Source organism: Daucus carota, chromosome 2, assembly GCF_001625215.2.
Source record: "Daucus carota subsp. sativus chromosome 2, DH1 v3.0, whole genome shotgun sequence".
In the NCBI taxonomy this organism is placed as follows: domain Eukaryota; kingdom Viridiplantae; phylum Streptophyta; class Magnoliopsida; order Apiales; family Apiaceae; genus Daucus; species Daucus carota.
Genome location: NC_030382.2, coordinates 47,857,411 through 47,872,984, shown reverse-complemented (window position 1 = coordinate 47,872,984; position 15,574 = coordinate 47,857,411). Strand labels below are relative to the sequence as shown.

General features: G+C 32.1%; 2 protein-coding genes across 4 annotated transcripts; one reads left to right on the top strand and one right to left on the bottom strand.

Annotated features, from left to right (window-relative positions):
* The first annotated feature begins 1,092 nt into the window (after nucleotides 1–1,092).
* On the top strand, nucleotides 1,093–4,719 carry LOC108208165 (piriformospora indica-insensitive protein 2-like). 3 transcript variants are annotated; one of them, XM_017378663.2, is made up of 3 exons: nucleotides 1,093–2,082; nucleotides 2,519–2,743; nucleotides 3,331–4,718. In XM_017378663.2, the coding sequence occupies exons 2-3, from the start codon at nucleotides 2,522–2,524 to the stop codon at nucleotides 4,537–4,539; spliced, it is 1,431 nt and encodes a 476-aa protein (XP_017234152.1). In that variant the 5' UTR covers nucleotides 1,093–2,082; nucleotides 2,519–2,521; the 3' UTR covers nucleotides 4,540–4,718. The 3 variants fall into 3 exon arrangements, with proteins under 3 accessions (XP_017234152.1, XP_017234155.1, XP_017234151.1); XM_017378666.2 differs by lacking the exon at nucleotides 1,093–2,082 and having other exon boundaries at nucleotides 2,090–2,743; nucleotides 3,331–4,168; nucleotides 4,241–4,719; XM_017378662.2 differs by lacking the exon at nucleotides 1,093–2,082 and having other exon boundaries at nucleotides 2,090–2,743; nucleotides 3,331–4,717.
* A 2,613-nt stretch (nucleotides 4,720–7,332) lies between these two features.
* LOC108208462 (transcription factor MYB20) lies at nucleotides 7,333–8,815 on the bottom strand. The gene is made up of 3 exons (XM_017378990.2): nucleotides 8,548–8,815; nucleotides 8,292–8,421; nucleotides 7,333–8,121 (listed from the first exon to the last, which is right to left on the bottom strand). The coding sequence occupies exons 1-3, from the start codon at nucleotides 8,681–8,683 to the stop codon at nucleotides 7,590–7,592; spliced, it is 798 nt and encodes a 265-aa protein (XP_017234479.1). The 5' UTR covers nucleotides 8,684–8,815; the 3' UTR covers nucleotides 7,333–7,589.
* Between the last annotated feature and the right edge of the window lie 6,759 nt (nucleotides 8,816–15,574).

Below are 15,574 nucleotides of genomic sequence, written 5' to 3'. Positions count from 1 at the left end.
CCATTATATTTTAACGACTTTACAAATCTCAATAAGCATTCGAGAGAATATGTAATCATTATTTAACATTCTATTATCTTAATGATCGTACGGTGAGAATTGACATGTTGTGGAGTATAAAGGAAAATATGGTTCAAATTTTGGTGCTTTCGACTTTATTAATATACTTAATCATGTTTGACAATTATAGAGATAAAATTAAATGTTTTGACTGCTAGCTTAAAGTAAACGAGTCATTTGGTGTGAAACTGTTTGGTAAAGTGTTGTTTGATCAGTCTTTTTCTACTTTAACTAGAAACATACCAATTGTCTAATTCAGAAAGCTGATTTAAGTAGTATTTTGAAAATTAATTTTTTGAGTATAAATAGCCGTTTCAATTCGCTAACTAACAAACACTAATATTAACGGATTCATATGGTTAAATATAGGTTCAAATTTTTTGTTTTTTTTTTTGTTATATGATAATATTTACTTAAACGACCCAAACGAGTGGTTTTAATTCGTTCTCGCCACATGCTGTGGTGTGGCTAGCCTGAATAAAAAGTGTATATATAGGCTTACAATGGTAATCTCATTGCTTGAAATGTCATTTTCCTGTACAAAAATATTAAATCTAACAAAGACTGGTTTCTTTAGTTGTGGTTTTAGTTCTGTGCATACGTTGGAAATTTTTAGTTGCTCTAAACTGATGTAAATTCATTATACAGATGATGAGTGTCCTAGATGAAACCTACCACTAGATATTATGTTAAAAGTCATAGTTTATCTTTTAGGCTAATCAATCCATTGATATGTAAAGTGATTGAAAAACTAAAGAGAGAAAAGGACCCCTCCTATTAGGCCTGTTTAGCTATAAAATAACTTTGTTTGGCTGCAAATCTCTCACCATAGCTTCACATTCTCTGCTTTAATGTATGCTATGGTGGTCCTTTTAGCCCAGGCCAGATTGCATTCATTTTGTTACCTTTAGGCTCTGTTACTTACTTCCTTGAAGGAGTAAATTTATGATTTCAAGTGTCTACTTTCGGTAAAAAGTGAAATGAGTTTTTCACTTGTTGAATTTTGAGTGCAGCAACAGTTGTTTTAGGTTATACTGTATTGAGTTGAATGAAGAAAAGGTTGAATATGTTTTATTTACTTCATTTTTCACTTGATACACTCTGGTAAAAATACAAATTATTGAAATGTTTGATAGTCTGCAATATTCATATCCTTGAACTCTAATATTTGAAGACAGATGTATTTAAATGGTCCAAACTGGTGATTGAAATGTCTCCTTGTGTATTGGTCCAACTTACAGTAAAGGATATAAATGAAAAAAAATGGAATTATATGCACAAGGCAACATGTAATCAATGAGAGGTGGACTTGGGATGTGATGGGAAATGTACTGGAATGCTATGGAGTACTTCTTTTGAGAAGCTTCATCACCTCATTAAGAAGTGAAGATATATGCAGACTCAAATGTAAGGATAAATTGGGCACCTTCACTAACACAGTGAGTCGTAATTAAAGGGTTAGCACAAGTTTATATAATGTCCAAAATTATTGCGAGAAATTTTAAGATATGCAGGATAACCTATCCTGCTGTATTCTCGTGCTAAAACGTGTTCTATATAAGCTCGAGCTAATGAATTTTTTTTTTGTTAGGAAGTAGAAATCTGTACCTTGGAGGATCCAGAGTATCTTAGTGCAGTCCCCTTCCCCTGTGTTTTCCCATCTATTACAGAAAGGTGGTATATACCCAACAGCTTAAAGTGAGAGAAGAAAGTTACCCGGAGACAAAATCCTACCTTTGTCTTGCATGCAATTCACATGTACTTGTTCTCTTCTCTGGACTCTGATCTCCTCCCTTGTCCTTGGGCTTGTGCATGCAACTTGGTCCCCTAAACACACACAAACACCTTCCAAACAACTTTAATCGTGTATTGATCCTTACAATTAATGTTACCTCGCTGTCCAGACCTTTAATCTTCAACTGCCAAACCAATCATCCATCCCTAGCTACCTAGTGATTTATTCACTCCATGCATATCATATAAAATAATTATTTTCCATTTAATGTTGTCACAGCAACCTTGGTAAGATACCACTCACAAAGTATGCATTGATATGTATTTTATATTCATCATGTATTCATGTCTGCAGATTTCACTGTTTCAGCTTGTCTTTCTCCTTTAGTTACTCAATGCTACTGTTCTGATTATATTGTTGACATTTCTTATTATAATTGTGCATGGATAACTGAGCTCTAGTTTGGTTTTCTTTCTTGTCTGCAAGATATTCAAGTGCTCTACTCTGCTCCTTAGCTTTGCTATAAACATTATGATGAAATTTTTAAAGTTCAGACCTTGCCTCCCCATTTCTCTTGAAATCTTTCATACTGTTTGGGAAGAAAAGTAATCTAAAAATCCAGTCTTTAAATTGTTAATCTTTCCTGCTTGGAACCCTGCTCTGCAAGATTATCAGACTATTTTGCTTGCACTGAAGTTGCTTGAGGCTGCAATATTTTACTAGGAAATGAAGAACCTGAAGAAAACAAGTTATGCCCTTTTTATTGCAATCTTTGTGCTTTACAAGAGTAGTGTCTCCTGGTGCAATGGTCAAGAAACTGAAACAGAGGGGGCTGCAATGGAGAAAAGAGAGAAAGAAGCTCTTTACTCTGCCATTCAAGGCTTCGTGGGTCAAGGATGGAATGGCTCTGATCTCTATCCTGATCCCTGTGGCTGGACTCCCATCCCGGTTTTTTTTCCTCTCCTTTGTTTATTTTTCTATGCCCTGTGAGAAAAACTTAAACTTGCAAATACAAATTTCAATCTGATGATTCACCCAAGTTCATATAAAAATTTAGTTTGATTTGCTAGTATAAATGTTACATTTACTAGAAATAGATAACTCTATTTGAAGATTTAAGTTTTATGACATGTTTATCATCCTTGTTGTATCTGTTGATTCCTGTTTGAGTTGCAAACTAGTCCCATTTATGTAGTAAAAAACAAATACATAGCTATTGTATATCAGTATCAATGATTGGTGAACAGGAGAAAGTAAAAGAAAAAGACAAGATAATTGTTGTTTACATGTTATTGCATATATAATCTCAGTGCTGACTATAATTTTCTATGCAACAACAGTGATCTTCTCGATTTTTTTTGGCTGGTATTCTTTTTAAGAATGCTTCCAGTTTCGTTTGTAATTCTGATTATTTAAAACCTTTAGGATCAGCTTTACTCTCCCATGATGCATAAGAGGATAAGAGCCTCTAGTACAACCTGCTTTCCCTAATCTGCAATTCAGTTGGTAATACATTCCTTCACAATTACTTGCAGGGCGTTGCTTGTGACATATATGATGGCAATTGGTACGTCACAGCCTTAAACATCGGTCCAATTCATGAAAATTCGCTTGGTTGTGCCTCAAATTTGCAATTTAGTCCTCAGCTGTTTGAACTTAAGCACCTCAGATCCCTCTCATTCTTCAATTGCATGCCACATCAAAGCTATCCGATCAAAATGCCCATACACAACTGGAGTACACTTTCTGGAAGCTTAGAGTCCCTAGAGTTTAGATCAAACCCCGGTCTTATTGGACAAATTCCCACCACCTTTGGTGACCTAACAAAACTTCAATCCTTGGTGTTGCTTGAAAATGGATTAAGTGGTGAGTTACCAATAAATGTAGGCAACTTACTCCACTTGAAGCGGTTAGTGCTCTCGGGAAATCAGTTTACTGGCCAAGTCCCAGACAGTTTTGGTACTCTGAGTAAGCTTCTGATCTTGGACTTGAGCAGAAATTCACTATCAGGGGCTCTGCCTTATACTTTAAGCGCGCTGAAATCACTGTTGAAGCTTGATCTTAGCAGAAACCAATTCACGGGAAATTTCCCCAAAGAAATCGGCAACTTAAAGAATCTAACGCTGCTGGACCTTAGCAACAACAAATTTTCAGGTGGAATGACAGAATCAATCCAATACATGGGCTCCTTGGAAGAGCTGGTCTTATCAAGCAACCCAATTGGCGGCGACATCATGAGGCTTAGGTGGCATTATCTTCAGAGCCTGACTATTTTAGATTTGTCCAATACAGGGTTGACAGGTGGAGTTCCAGAGTCCATATCACAGCTCAAAAGCCTAAGATTTCTGGGTCTTAATGACAACAATCTCACAGGTGATCTTTCACCAAAACTAGCAGCCCTGCCTAATATAAGTGCAATATATTTACATGGCAATAACTTGACAGGAGAGCTCAAGTTCTCAGACAAGTTTTACGAGAGATTGGGTAGGCGTTTTGGTGCTTGGAATAACCCAAATCTTTGTTACCCGAAGGGCGTGTTATCAACTAGTAAAATTCCTTATGGAGTAAAATCATGTGAGCAAGAGGTCAATCTTTATAAAAGAGGTGCAGATACAAAAATCAAGCCTGGGAGCTATCAGGATTCCATAGTGGTGGCTTCTTTGGGATACTCAAGAAATGGGATGGATTGGTTTTGGTGTGCTTGTATGGTAATGACTGTTGTGTTCTTTAACTATGCCATGTAAAATAGTAGAGTTTATTTCTTTGGTGAATGAGATCAGATGTCCGAATGAAAAAGATTAAGCCTCTTAAAAGTGTACTCATTTTTGTTAAAAAAGATTGAGCGTTTTAAGTTTGTTTTTTTCTTTACCTGGCTACATATGAGAAAGTTGATAAAATAGAACAGGAGCGTTGGAAGCTTTAAAAAGAGAATGAAGTGTGCATAGAATTAGAAATTAAGGTCTTATATAAAATATCCATATATAACTTCGTTCAATGCAATGACATTGTCATAACTTTTTTTATGTTCAGTACATAAAAAGAGAAGAGTACAGCACTGTAGTCTAGAAAGAAGCCCATGAAAAGCCAGCTAGTCCCATCTGGCCATATCAGTCCTTTAACTAGTAACCAATGGGGTTTTATATCAAAGTGCCCACCGAACTCGTTAAAATGTATCAATTACCTACTCAATCTCCACGACGACTCATTTAGCATACTAAAATCGTTTTATATATCAATGAGGTGTCTCAATGTGGCGAGTGAGAAGATACTGAAACAGTCTATAAAAGGCGTCGATGCGTTTGCTAAAGAAGTCATTAGGGCAAGGAAGAAAATTTTAATCTAGACTCTATCTGCGACCCTCTCATAATCTACGCGTCATGTTTAGGTTATTAGAGATGATATTTTCCCAGACAGCACAATTCTGAAGAGCGGAGCAAAAGTAATTTACTCAATCTACAATATGGGAAGGATGGAAGGAATATGGGGAAAAGACTGCTTGGGATTCAAGCCTGAAAGATGGCTCAGAGATGGTCGCTACATGAGCGAATCAGCCTACAAGTTCACAGCTTTCAACGGGGGTCCTCGACTCTGCCTAGGAAGAGACTTTGCTTACTATCAAATGAAATATGCAGCAGCTTCAATTTTATTCAAGTATCAGGTTAAGGTGGAGAAAATGAAGCTGAAGGTGGACAGATTGGAGGTTAGATGGGTAAAAGAATTGCTGCAAGAAGGAATAAAGTGGACATTAACATTTTATGTTTAAGAGATTAAAAAAATTTAACAGCTTGATATATATAATGATTTTAGTATGTTAAATGAGTCGTCGTGGAGATTGGGTAGGTACTTGATACATTTTAACGAGTTCGGTGGGCACTTTGATATAAAACCCGTAACCAATGTGTTCTGCTATTGACCGAATGTCATCCAGCGGGTATGTCCCCCATTATAAAAATAAAAACAATTTTATCTTAAATAAAATTAGTCAAACATGATTTTTCTCGAAGATTCCAAAAATAAATCCGTGCGGATTAAACGACGGTCCGTAGTTTACGAGGTTAATGAATATTACACGGTCCTGTAAGTGTAAGATACTCTCGCTTAATTTATCACTTATTGCCATTGAAGATCTTGGAATGCACCGAGAGTGGCAGTCCCTTTCGCAGAGTATTTGAAATGTATAATTAGTAAAAAAATAACCCTTCTTATATTGATTTTCATGTGAATATGAGAAAGAGATTAACTTCTAATTTATCATCTATCTTATCTACTTGGATTACCAACCAATGTCGAGAAGTTCTATACGCCTGAAAATCTGCAAATAATCTATAATTAAGCCGTGTGTGATTGTAGCTACTTGAGGCTTGATCATATTTTCATGGCGCTCATCAGAGCTTGCATGCACAAGTATGTACGTACGTGCCGTATGTATAAACATAAAACACGTCGTTTCTCTATATAAATCACTTAATACAATCGCAAATCAAGCATCCATTGAAAACACTTTCAACTGCATTACACAACGATGATTTCTTCAAAGCTTTCCTGCAGTTGGTGGCGCATTTTGTGCATTTTATGCATCTTACTCCTTGCTAGTGATTCATGCGCAGCAATAAGGATGGGGAGAAGCTTGAAGATGGGGATGACGATGGACAAAGAGCCGGAAGCAGCCGCGGCACCTTCGAATGAGATGGCAACAAATGGAAAGGGAAGCTTGGACTTTCATGTTCTTGGTAAAGGGATAGTTCCTCCTTCTGCTCCATCTTGCCGGCACAATGACCCCCTCGCCATGATCAATCTTCACAGCCAACTCGGTTAAATCAATACGCGTGATCATGCACACGAGGCAACCCATATTAATACTACATATGTACTTGTGTTAACAAAGTTTCGTGATAAATCAAATAAATGATCTCTACTTCTGTTTGTTTGCAGATATAAACATGTTCTACACCAGCACATTTAGGTTGATATATATGCTTAATAATTAAAAGTGGGCTTATTATTCTGTGATTTCGTTTACCTCAGATAGATGATTTCTTTCATCTCTGTGGAGGTTAGACGACGTGTATAGTATTGAGTTATTGATCCTTTTAAAATCTCAAATTAGGAGGAGTACTTATCACGATCATAGAACAAACTATAGGACAGGAATAGCTGCTAGGTTCGTTGTCTAGGTGATGGATGCAAAGACTTCGAAGTTGCTAGCTAGCATCAGTTTTGGCAGTACAAAAGCTAATACATATTTCTTCTTGAATAGCTACTACTTGAGTCGGAAAGCCATTTTGTTAAATAAAGCCAAAATACTAGATTAAGCCACGAAATGTTTTACTGAGCGACATATAAGGGGGTGTTTAGATGGTGTGTGAGAATGAGAATCGGGAATGGAATAATGAATATGAGTATCCCAAGAGCGTGGAGTGTTAGATTTATCTATCAAGAGGGATGAGGTTCTCATTCCACGCAACAAAATTACTAATCAAGGGCACAAAGTTTCGATTTCCATCAACTCAGCTTAATAATCAAGATTCAAGAACAAACCCTGCAGGGTCTTTCATTATTAGTTGAAACTTCTTGGATTTAAATAAAGGCCGAAGATAAGGCAAACAAAAATCAAATGTAAAATACATACGATCTATCTGAATATATTCTCTTATATATCCAGGAGGCCAGATATACCATCATCCAGTAATTACCACAGTTTAAACTTTACAAATTTCACTCATCTAAGACGACCATGAATTCTCGGGTACAGCTTGTGACCATATGCATCTTCAGGAGGCGACAGAATCATTTCTTAATCAATCTCTTCGTCAATATCAAAATCATTAAGAAGCCAATCCCAATCAGTGAAATCATCTTCACACGAATAATAAACCCCCATGTTTCCATCATAGTTATTGCATTCATCATTTCCCTGCCAATATGCCGAAGACTTGACGTTTTCAACTTTCGTCGCGGTTAATGCAGTGCAGGGATAAGGAATAGAGGATGTGGAACAATCATTAGACGGGAGATGAAGAGAATGAGGGTTAATAATCTCGTGGTCCTCGATCAATGGAATTTCGTCAACCGAGAATCCGGAGTCGATGGTTAAATTTTCTTTGGCCATATCATCTTCACAGACCGCGTCCATGTCTTCTCTCCTTTTCTCCGCTCTTTTTTGGCATGTGTTATAATGAGTACTAGTAGTAGCAGGTTGATCAGGGAAACGGGGTTTATGCGCCTTTGAATCAATCTGATTCAACCTTTTCTTAATGTGATTATGCCAGTAGTTCTTGATATAATTATCAGTCCTTCCAGGCAAATGCGAAGCAATCTGGGACCATCTGCCCAAATGATCAACAAAGATTCACTCATTATAATTCAAAACTTCAGTGAAGACAGACTAGAATGTTTGTTGCAATGCTGACTTTGTGGAAACACCAAACCTCGTAACTAAGAACATAAGTAGTGAAAACTAGAATGAATGGTGAAAACTATAATTGAAAACGCATACTTGTTGCCAAATTGAGAGCGGAGATGAATGACAAGCTTCTCTTCTTTCTTAGATAGAGTGTCCGTCTTGAGATCCGGTCTCAAATAATTTGCCCATCTCAGCCTGCAGCTCTTCCCACACCTTAGCAGTCCTGCATAAAAGCCACCATTTCTAAACATATTTAGCTAAATTTGTTTGTTTAGAGACACATATGTCACATGATCAGAATTCAGACATCACACACACATTCAATACATATACACGTAGATTTTCTTACCCGCAAGTTTCGGAACAGCTCTCCAGCAGTATTTAGTATCATTAGCGTGAATAAAGTCGCGGAGCTTCTGGTCCTCATCAGCAGTCCACGGACCTTTCTTCAACCCTATTTTTTCACAACATGCTCTCCTTCCCATTTTCAGTCTTCTTAAATAATCCCTTTACGAAGGTGATTATTTTAAAATATATATTTCACTTTTCGCTCGCCTATTTAAAAATAGATAGGAGCAGATGAAGTAGGAGAAAACTAGCTTGAGCTATTGCCACATACTTCTGATTTGAAATGTTTAATAAAACAAAGCATGTCTGTATATATATACGATATATGCTATACAGGATACATATGGGAGTCCGACGAAGAAAAATAAAATTTAATTTTATCAATTTAAATTTCTTCCTGTGGATTGTCATTTTTCTTATTATTGTGACATAATAACACATAAAAGCTTTGAATATATATTTTCACATAAGATAATCATCTGACTACAGACAATCGATTTCCCCCCACATTTTACTATAAACATAACTATGTGATTATAAATCAATTTTACGTGATTGTTACCTGTGATGGCAACCCTACCAAAGTTAATAATTACTCTATTATTCAGCAAAGTCCTTCAGAGAAAACATACAAAGTCTTTATTTATGGTCTAATACTTTCATTGTCAAAATTAGATTAAATATTATCATATAAATTTTATTAGATGTGTATATATAAGATCTTCTGGAGTTTGACTATAATAATTGATTATAATTTTAGGATAATTATACATATTATTATTATTATTATTATTATTATTATTATTATTATTATTATTATTAAGGTAATATTGTAAAGAGAATACCTTTTCAGATGATATATATCTATAATAAAGTGCAATCAGCAGAAAATTAATCGTTTTGAACAAGTGTTGCAAACTCATATGTAATTTGCCCATATTTTTAAAATAAATTACAAAATAAAAGAATTTATTAATTTCTCAATAAAATGTTACTCCTTCCGTTTTTTTTTTTTCTTATTTGGGATGTCTGTTCATAAGACAAATTACTAATCATCAATATATATATATAGGGGATAGTTCAACGAGGAACTCCCCAATCCGAGTAACTGGGTAACTTTGTATTTGGGCCGTACACGTTACCCATGTAACTGCAATGCACACCTTACCCTAATATAACTGCAAAACATAGACATCTGACCACACGGCGTTAATTCTAAAACACATGTGACATATGTTTTTCTATTTTTTTTATTACATATTATTAATATTTTTTATTTTGATATCATACTTTTTATGTTCCATATTTTTAATTTTTATGTATGTTCTTAAATTATACTACCTATATTAAAATACATCAAAAATTATATAGAACTTTATGAAAATAATTATATAACATATACAAGTAGAATGTAATTAATAAATACAGGACATTGGTAAAATATGTACAGTAACACAGAAAATTTACATAACAGAACACCTTAAAATTACAAAATATTAATAACTACTATACAGTACACAAAAAATTTAATTGCAGAACACATAAAATTACAAAATATTAATAAATAATATACAATACATAAAATAAATAAAAAATATAAAAATAATTATATAACATATACAAGTAGAATGTAATTAATAAATACAGGACATTGGTAAAATATGTACAGTACACATAAAATTTAAATGAAGAACACATAAAAATTACAGAACATTAATAAATTATATACAGTACAACAGAAAATATAATTACAGAACACATAAAAATTACAAAATATTAATAAATAATATACAGTATATAAAATAATTAAAAATATATAAAAATAATTACATATATAGTACATAAAATAATTAAAAATATATAAAAATAATTATATGACATATACAAGTAGAATGTAATTAATAAATACAGGACATTGATAAAATAGGTACAGTACACAGAAAATTAAATAACACAAAAAATATTGTAAATCCAAAAAATTTATGTAGCATTAATAAAAATACAGAACACTATTTTATTGAGTAACTAACTGTTACAAAACACATAATTTATATAAAAAACTAAAGAAAATGATAGAACGTGCATACAGAACATGTGATTTCCACGTAAAATTTTATTGAGTAACTAACTGTTACAAAACACATAATTTATATAAAAAACTAAAGAAAATGATAGAACGTGCGGTTAAAACTGGACCTAACGACGTTAGTGTACAGTTAATGTTACCAGGTTACTCAATGAAAAGGTTACCCACTGAACCTCCCCCTATATATATATATATATATATATATATATATATATATAAAGGAGGATGCGGACGTTTCTAGAATTGCTCGATTCAGTCTTCTGATTTTTCTTAAATTTCAGAGAAAATATAGTTATAATTCAAAAAATCAGGTTCAAGAATTCAAAAGATAATACAATTCTTTTCTTATTGAGTTCCAAATGTAATACAATTCTAAAAAAAACATATTGAAGAATTCTAAAGGTAATATAATTCTCTTCTTATTGGATTCCAAAAATAATACAATTTATATATCTAAAAATTAATTTTCTTAATTTTAAAATAGAAAACAAAATTAAGAATTGTTCGAATATTGTGAAGGCTGAGATATCAACCTTCAAAAAGAGGATGAAGTACGTTTTTGTCTTCACAAGCAGCAAAAACAATTGTAATGCCAAAGAAACAACTGTTTTTTATGAACACAGTTCGTCAGGCTTTAAGTTCAATCATAGAAAAGATTTCACTATCCACGGAATACACTCCAAGAACATCTCCAAACAAAAAGCGCAAGATTTCTTTGTATGAATTAATCTTCAATCTTATCTTCGTGAGAATGTTAGTCTGGACTTTGCGGTAAAATTATGATTCAAAAAATCAGGTTCAAGGATTCAAAAAGATTGTAATACAATTTATATATCAAAAAATTAATTTTCTTAAATTTAATATAGAAAATATTATTAAGAATTGTTCAATTTCATCTTATAATTTCTTTAAATTTCAAATTGAAAATAAAATTATCATCTGAAAATTAGGTTCAAGTATTATAAAGGTGAAAGGATTGTAAAGATAATACAATTCTTTTTCTTATTTGGAAATGATAAAAGGAATAGGATTTTATTTATTCAAAATAGGTGACGTGGAATTGTTCAAACTAATATCTAAATTATAATGTTTTGTTATTAGTATTGTGTTTGACAAGAGAGAGGCTCAAACTAATTTTGATCTAAATTATAATATTTAATTTTGTCATAAAAATAATAATTATGGATTAATATTGTCTTTGAGGGATGGGCGGTTCAAACTAATTTTATTATTAGCATTGTGTTTGACGAGATGACCACTTAAATAAGTTTTTATACTAATCGTAATATTTTTTTATTAGTGATATGTTTAACCGGAAGATGACTCAACATAATTTTTATTCTATTATAATACTAATTTGTATCAAAATTTATAACGCCGCCGCGAAGCGCGGCTTTATTCACTATAATCCAAAAAATCAGGTTCAAGAATTCTAAAAGTAATACAATTATTTTCTTATTGAATTCTAAATATGATATAATTCTTTTCTTATTTAGTAATTCTAAAAAGAATATGATTATATTTATTTAAAATAACAATAATAGATAAAATATAATTTATATTCAAAATTTGTAAGGTAATATGTACAATTCTTATTTTCTATAAGATATAAGATATATAAAATTATTATTACAATTTTTTTTTATCTTCGATTTAGTCTTATAATTTTCTTAAATTTCGAATATAAAATAAAGGATTGTAAAGATAATAATCATTAAAAAAACTCATAGCAAAAAAATTAGAAACATAAAAGAATAATAATTTTTAATAATAAATAGGAATCAAAAAATAAAAATAAATAACAAATAAAATAATATATATATATATATATATATATATATATATATATATATATATATATATATATATATATAATAGGAATCATATATTGATTTTTTTATTTCTTTTAACGTAATTGATTTTATGATAATGTAAATAATTCTTGATTAGTATTGTGTTTGACGGACACGGGAGGCGGCCCAAACTAATTTTTATCTAAATAATAATAAATTTTCTATTAGTATTATGTTTGACATGAAAGTAGCTAAAATAATTTTTTATCTATGTTATAATATTATTATTTTTTGTTAAAACGGGACCACAGTTTAAAATATTTTTTATCCAATTATATTCTTTAATTTTATCATAATTAGAATAATTTTTATTACTATTGTGTTTGACAGTAAAGCGACTCAAACTAATATCTAAATTATTATGTTTTCTTATTAATAGTATGTTTGATAAGGTAGCGGCTCAAACTAATTTCTATCTACATTATAATATTTAATTTTATCATAAAAATAATAATTATGGATTAATATTGTTTTTGACGGGAGGGTGTTCGAACTAATTTTATTATTAGTACTGTGTTTGACCGAATGGCCACTTAAAAAAAATTTATGCCAATTAGAATATTTTTTATTTGCGATATGTTTAACGGGAAGATGACTCAAAATAATTTTTATGCTATTATAATACGGATTCATATCAAAATTTATCACGCCGCCGCGAAGCGCGGCTTTTTTAACTAGTTTATATATAATCTACAAGACTAAATATAGTCGTGAGTGATCTTGTTAGATTCGTATTCACGAGTACTTTAATACAGTGAAGTTTTTCTTTATTTAATGCTAATATGAAATTGAAGATATTAACAATCACAAATGTTGGCAAATTTTCACAAACAGTAAAAGTATTAAAAGATGGAGGGAATACACTAGATCTCCAAATCAAATAGGTAAGTTAGGTAAGTTTGAATACAATGAGGAAAAATATGAAGAGACAGGGGTACCTAGATCTCCAAATTCAGCATATAGGTAAGTTTGACTGCAATCACATATGTATAATGTGTCAGAGTAAACAAATTTTTTATTAAGACATGTCACTGTATTATAGAGGTGACAATTTCGGGTAACAGGTCGTGTTCGTATCAGCAATCGGGTCGATTTCGGGTCAAGCTAAAATCACTTAAAATTGAATAAAATTGAAAATTGAAGTTATTAAAAATAAAATTCTAATTTCGGGTCATTTCAGATCCATTCGGGTCCATCGAGTGATTTTCGGGTCACTTTCGGGTTTCTATCTCAGTAAATCGGATTTCGGGTTGGGTCGGGTTCGTGTCGGGTTTCGGGTCTTGTCTGATATTGCCACCTCTGTCTGTATACAACTATACATATATACAAGGGAAAATAGATTTTTTTGCCACTCAACTTATTATTTGTTTAGAAACCTACCACTGAACTATAATTTTTTTTCTTTTTTGTCACTAATGTTAGGTTCGGACTTTTTTTTGTCACTAACGTTAGGTTCGGATTTGATTATTAATACTATGGTATTTTTTTAGCATTATTAAAATATAGTGTTAGTCTGCAATATAATGACGATCTGATATGTGTCTATATCTTTATATGTAGTGTCCTAGGTAGTTAACCTAGGAGGACGAGGGTTGGACACGCATTTTGAGACTCCAAAAAATTTCAAAAATTATTTTATTTTATTTTTTCTGAATAAGATTTAATGTTGGTTTTTTTTCCTTAAAAAAACGTTGGATTTTTTTTTGTTACTAACATTATGTTTTGATTTGATTATTAACAATATGTTATTTTTTTAGCATTATAAAAATATAATGATAGTCTGCAATATTATGGTGATATGATATGTGTCTATAACATTATATACAGTCATCTATATGCCCCCTAGCTAGTTTAACTTGAAGTACGAGAGTTTAACAAGCATTTTAAGAACCTAAAAAATTTAGTTTTATAAATTATTTTAAGACTCCACAAAAATATAGTATAACCATTATATTGCAGAGTACCGAAAAATAGATTTCCAAAAAGTATCGTTTAGATGGTCAGAAAATTTAAGTAAAGGTCTGATTTTAATTAAATATAATAAAATTTCCCAAAATGCTCCTGCAAAAGTTAACGGTAACGGCAGAAGATAACGGAAAGGGTGCAAAGTGTCTACGGGTTAAAAGTAAGGGGCTGCATAGTGTTTATTCCAAAACTATTAGGTGCAATGTGCAACATGCTGAAATCAAAGGGGTGCCAAATGCAATTAATTTTAAAAAGAATAAGTACTAATCAAATCCGAACCTAATGTTAGTGACAAAAAAAATAAAATCCGAACCTAACATTAGTGACAAAAAAAGAAAAAATTATAGTTCAGTGGTAGGTTTCTAAACAAATAATAAGTTGAGTGGCAAAAAAATCTATTTTCCCTGTATACAACTATACATATAGCAAAAAAGTTCTCCGAGATGTCCAAAATAGCTATTTCTAAACATATTTTTGTTTGATGATGACGTCTCCTGCTCTCTTCAGAGATAAAGAGGTTTTGAACTTTTGATTGCCCCCTCTACCTTTAAGAGGGATTATAATCATTATATAGTACACTTTGTACTCTCCACATGTACTTCTTTTTTAATTATTTGGAGAAATTTCTCTTTTCTCTCTGGCCGACTCCTCTTTTCATCTCCGACGGGGCTTCTATCGGTTTCCGGTGGAAAGCCCCAAATCTTTTCGTTTGATTGCTAGTTTTTTATTGTTATTGTTTTTTTATTGAGTTTCTTAATAAATCTCCATCTTCGGGGAAAGTTTTCTTAGATCTATATCACCGAAACTTTCGATTTTCGTTCTTATTCGCTTCCAGAGGCCTTTTTGGATTTGTGAGTGGATCGATTATCTCCTAAACGTCGTGATGCAGATCTAATTATTTTAGTTTGTTTTGATTATAGTTTGATTTCTCTCCCTGGTGAGAGTGTGTGATTTTTCTCTCCTTTTGTGAGAGTGGTTTGGATTCATAGATAAAGCCTTTCGGGAATTGCATTTGTGGTTGATAGCTCAAACGGAGTTTTTGGAAAAGATGGTGAACACAGAGCAAGGATTTATACATGTACCATCGTCAATTTCAACATCGCTTATTTGTCTCATCTTGGGTA

Excerpts from the sequence above, each read along its gene's own strand:
- LOC108208165 (XM_017378663.2), top strand. The coding sequence starts at position 2,522 with ATGAAGAACCTGAAGAAAACAAGTTATGCCCTTTTTATTGCAATCTTT. Across the intron at positions 2,744-3,330 it reads GTGGCTGGACTCCCATCCCG|GGCGTTGCTTGTGACATATA; the intron begins GTTTTTTTTCCT and ends AATTACTTGCAG.
- LOC108208462 (XM_017378990.2), bottom strand. The coding sequence starts at position 8,683 with ATGGGAAGGAGAGCATGTTGTGAAAAAATAGGGTTGAAGAAAGGTCCG. Across the intron at positions 8,422-8,547 it reads AGCTGTTCCGAAACTTGCGG|GACTGCTAAGGTGTGGGAAG; the intron begins GTAAGAAAATCT and ends GCTTTTATGCAG. Across the intron at positions 8,122-8,291 it reads CGCTCTCAATTTGGCAACAA|ATGGTCCCAGATTGCTTCGC; the intron begins GTATGCGTTTTC and ends TCATTTGGGCAG.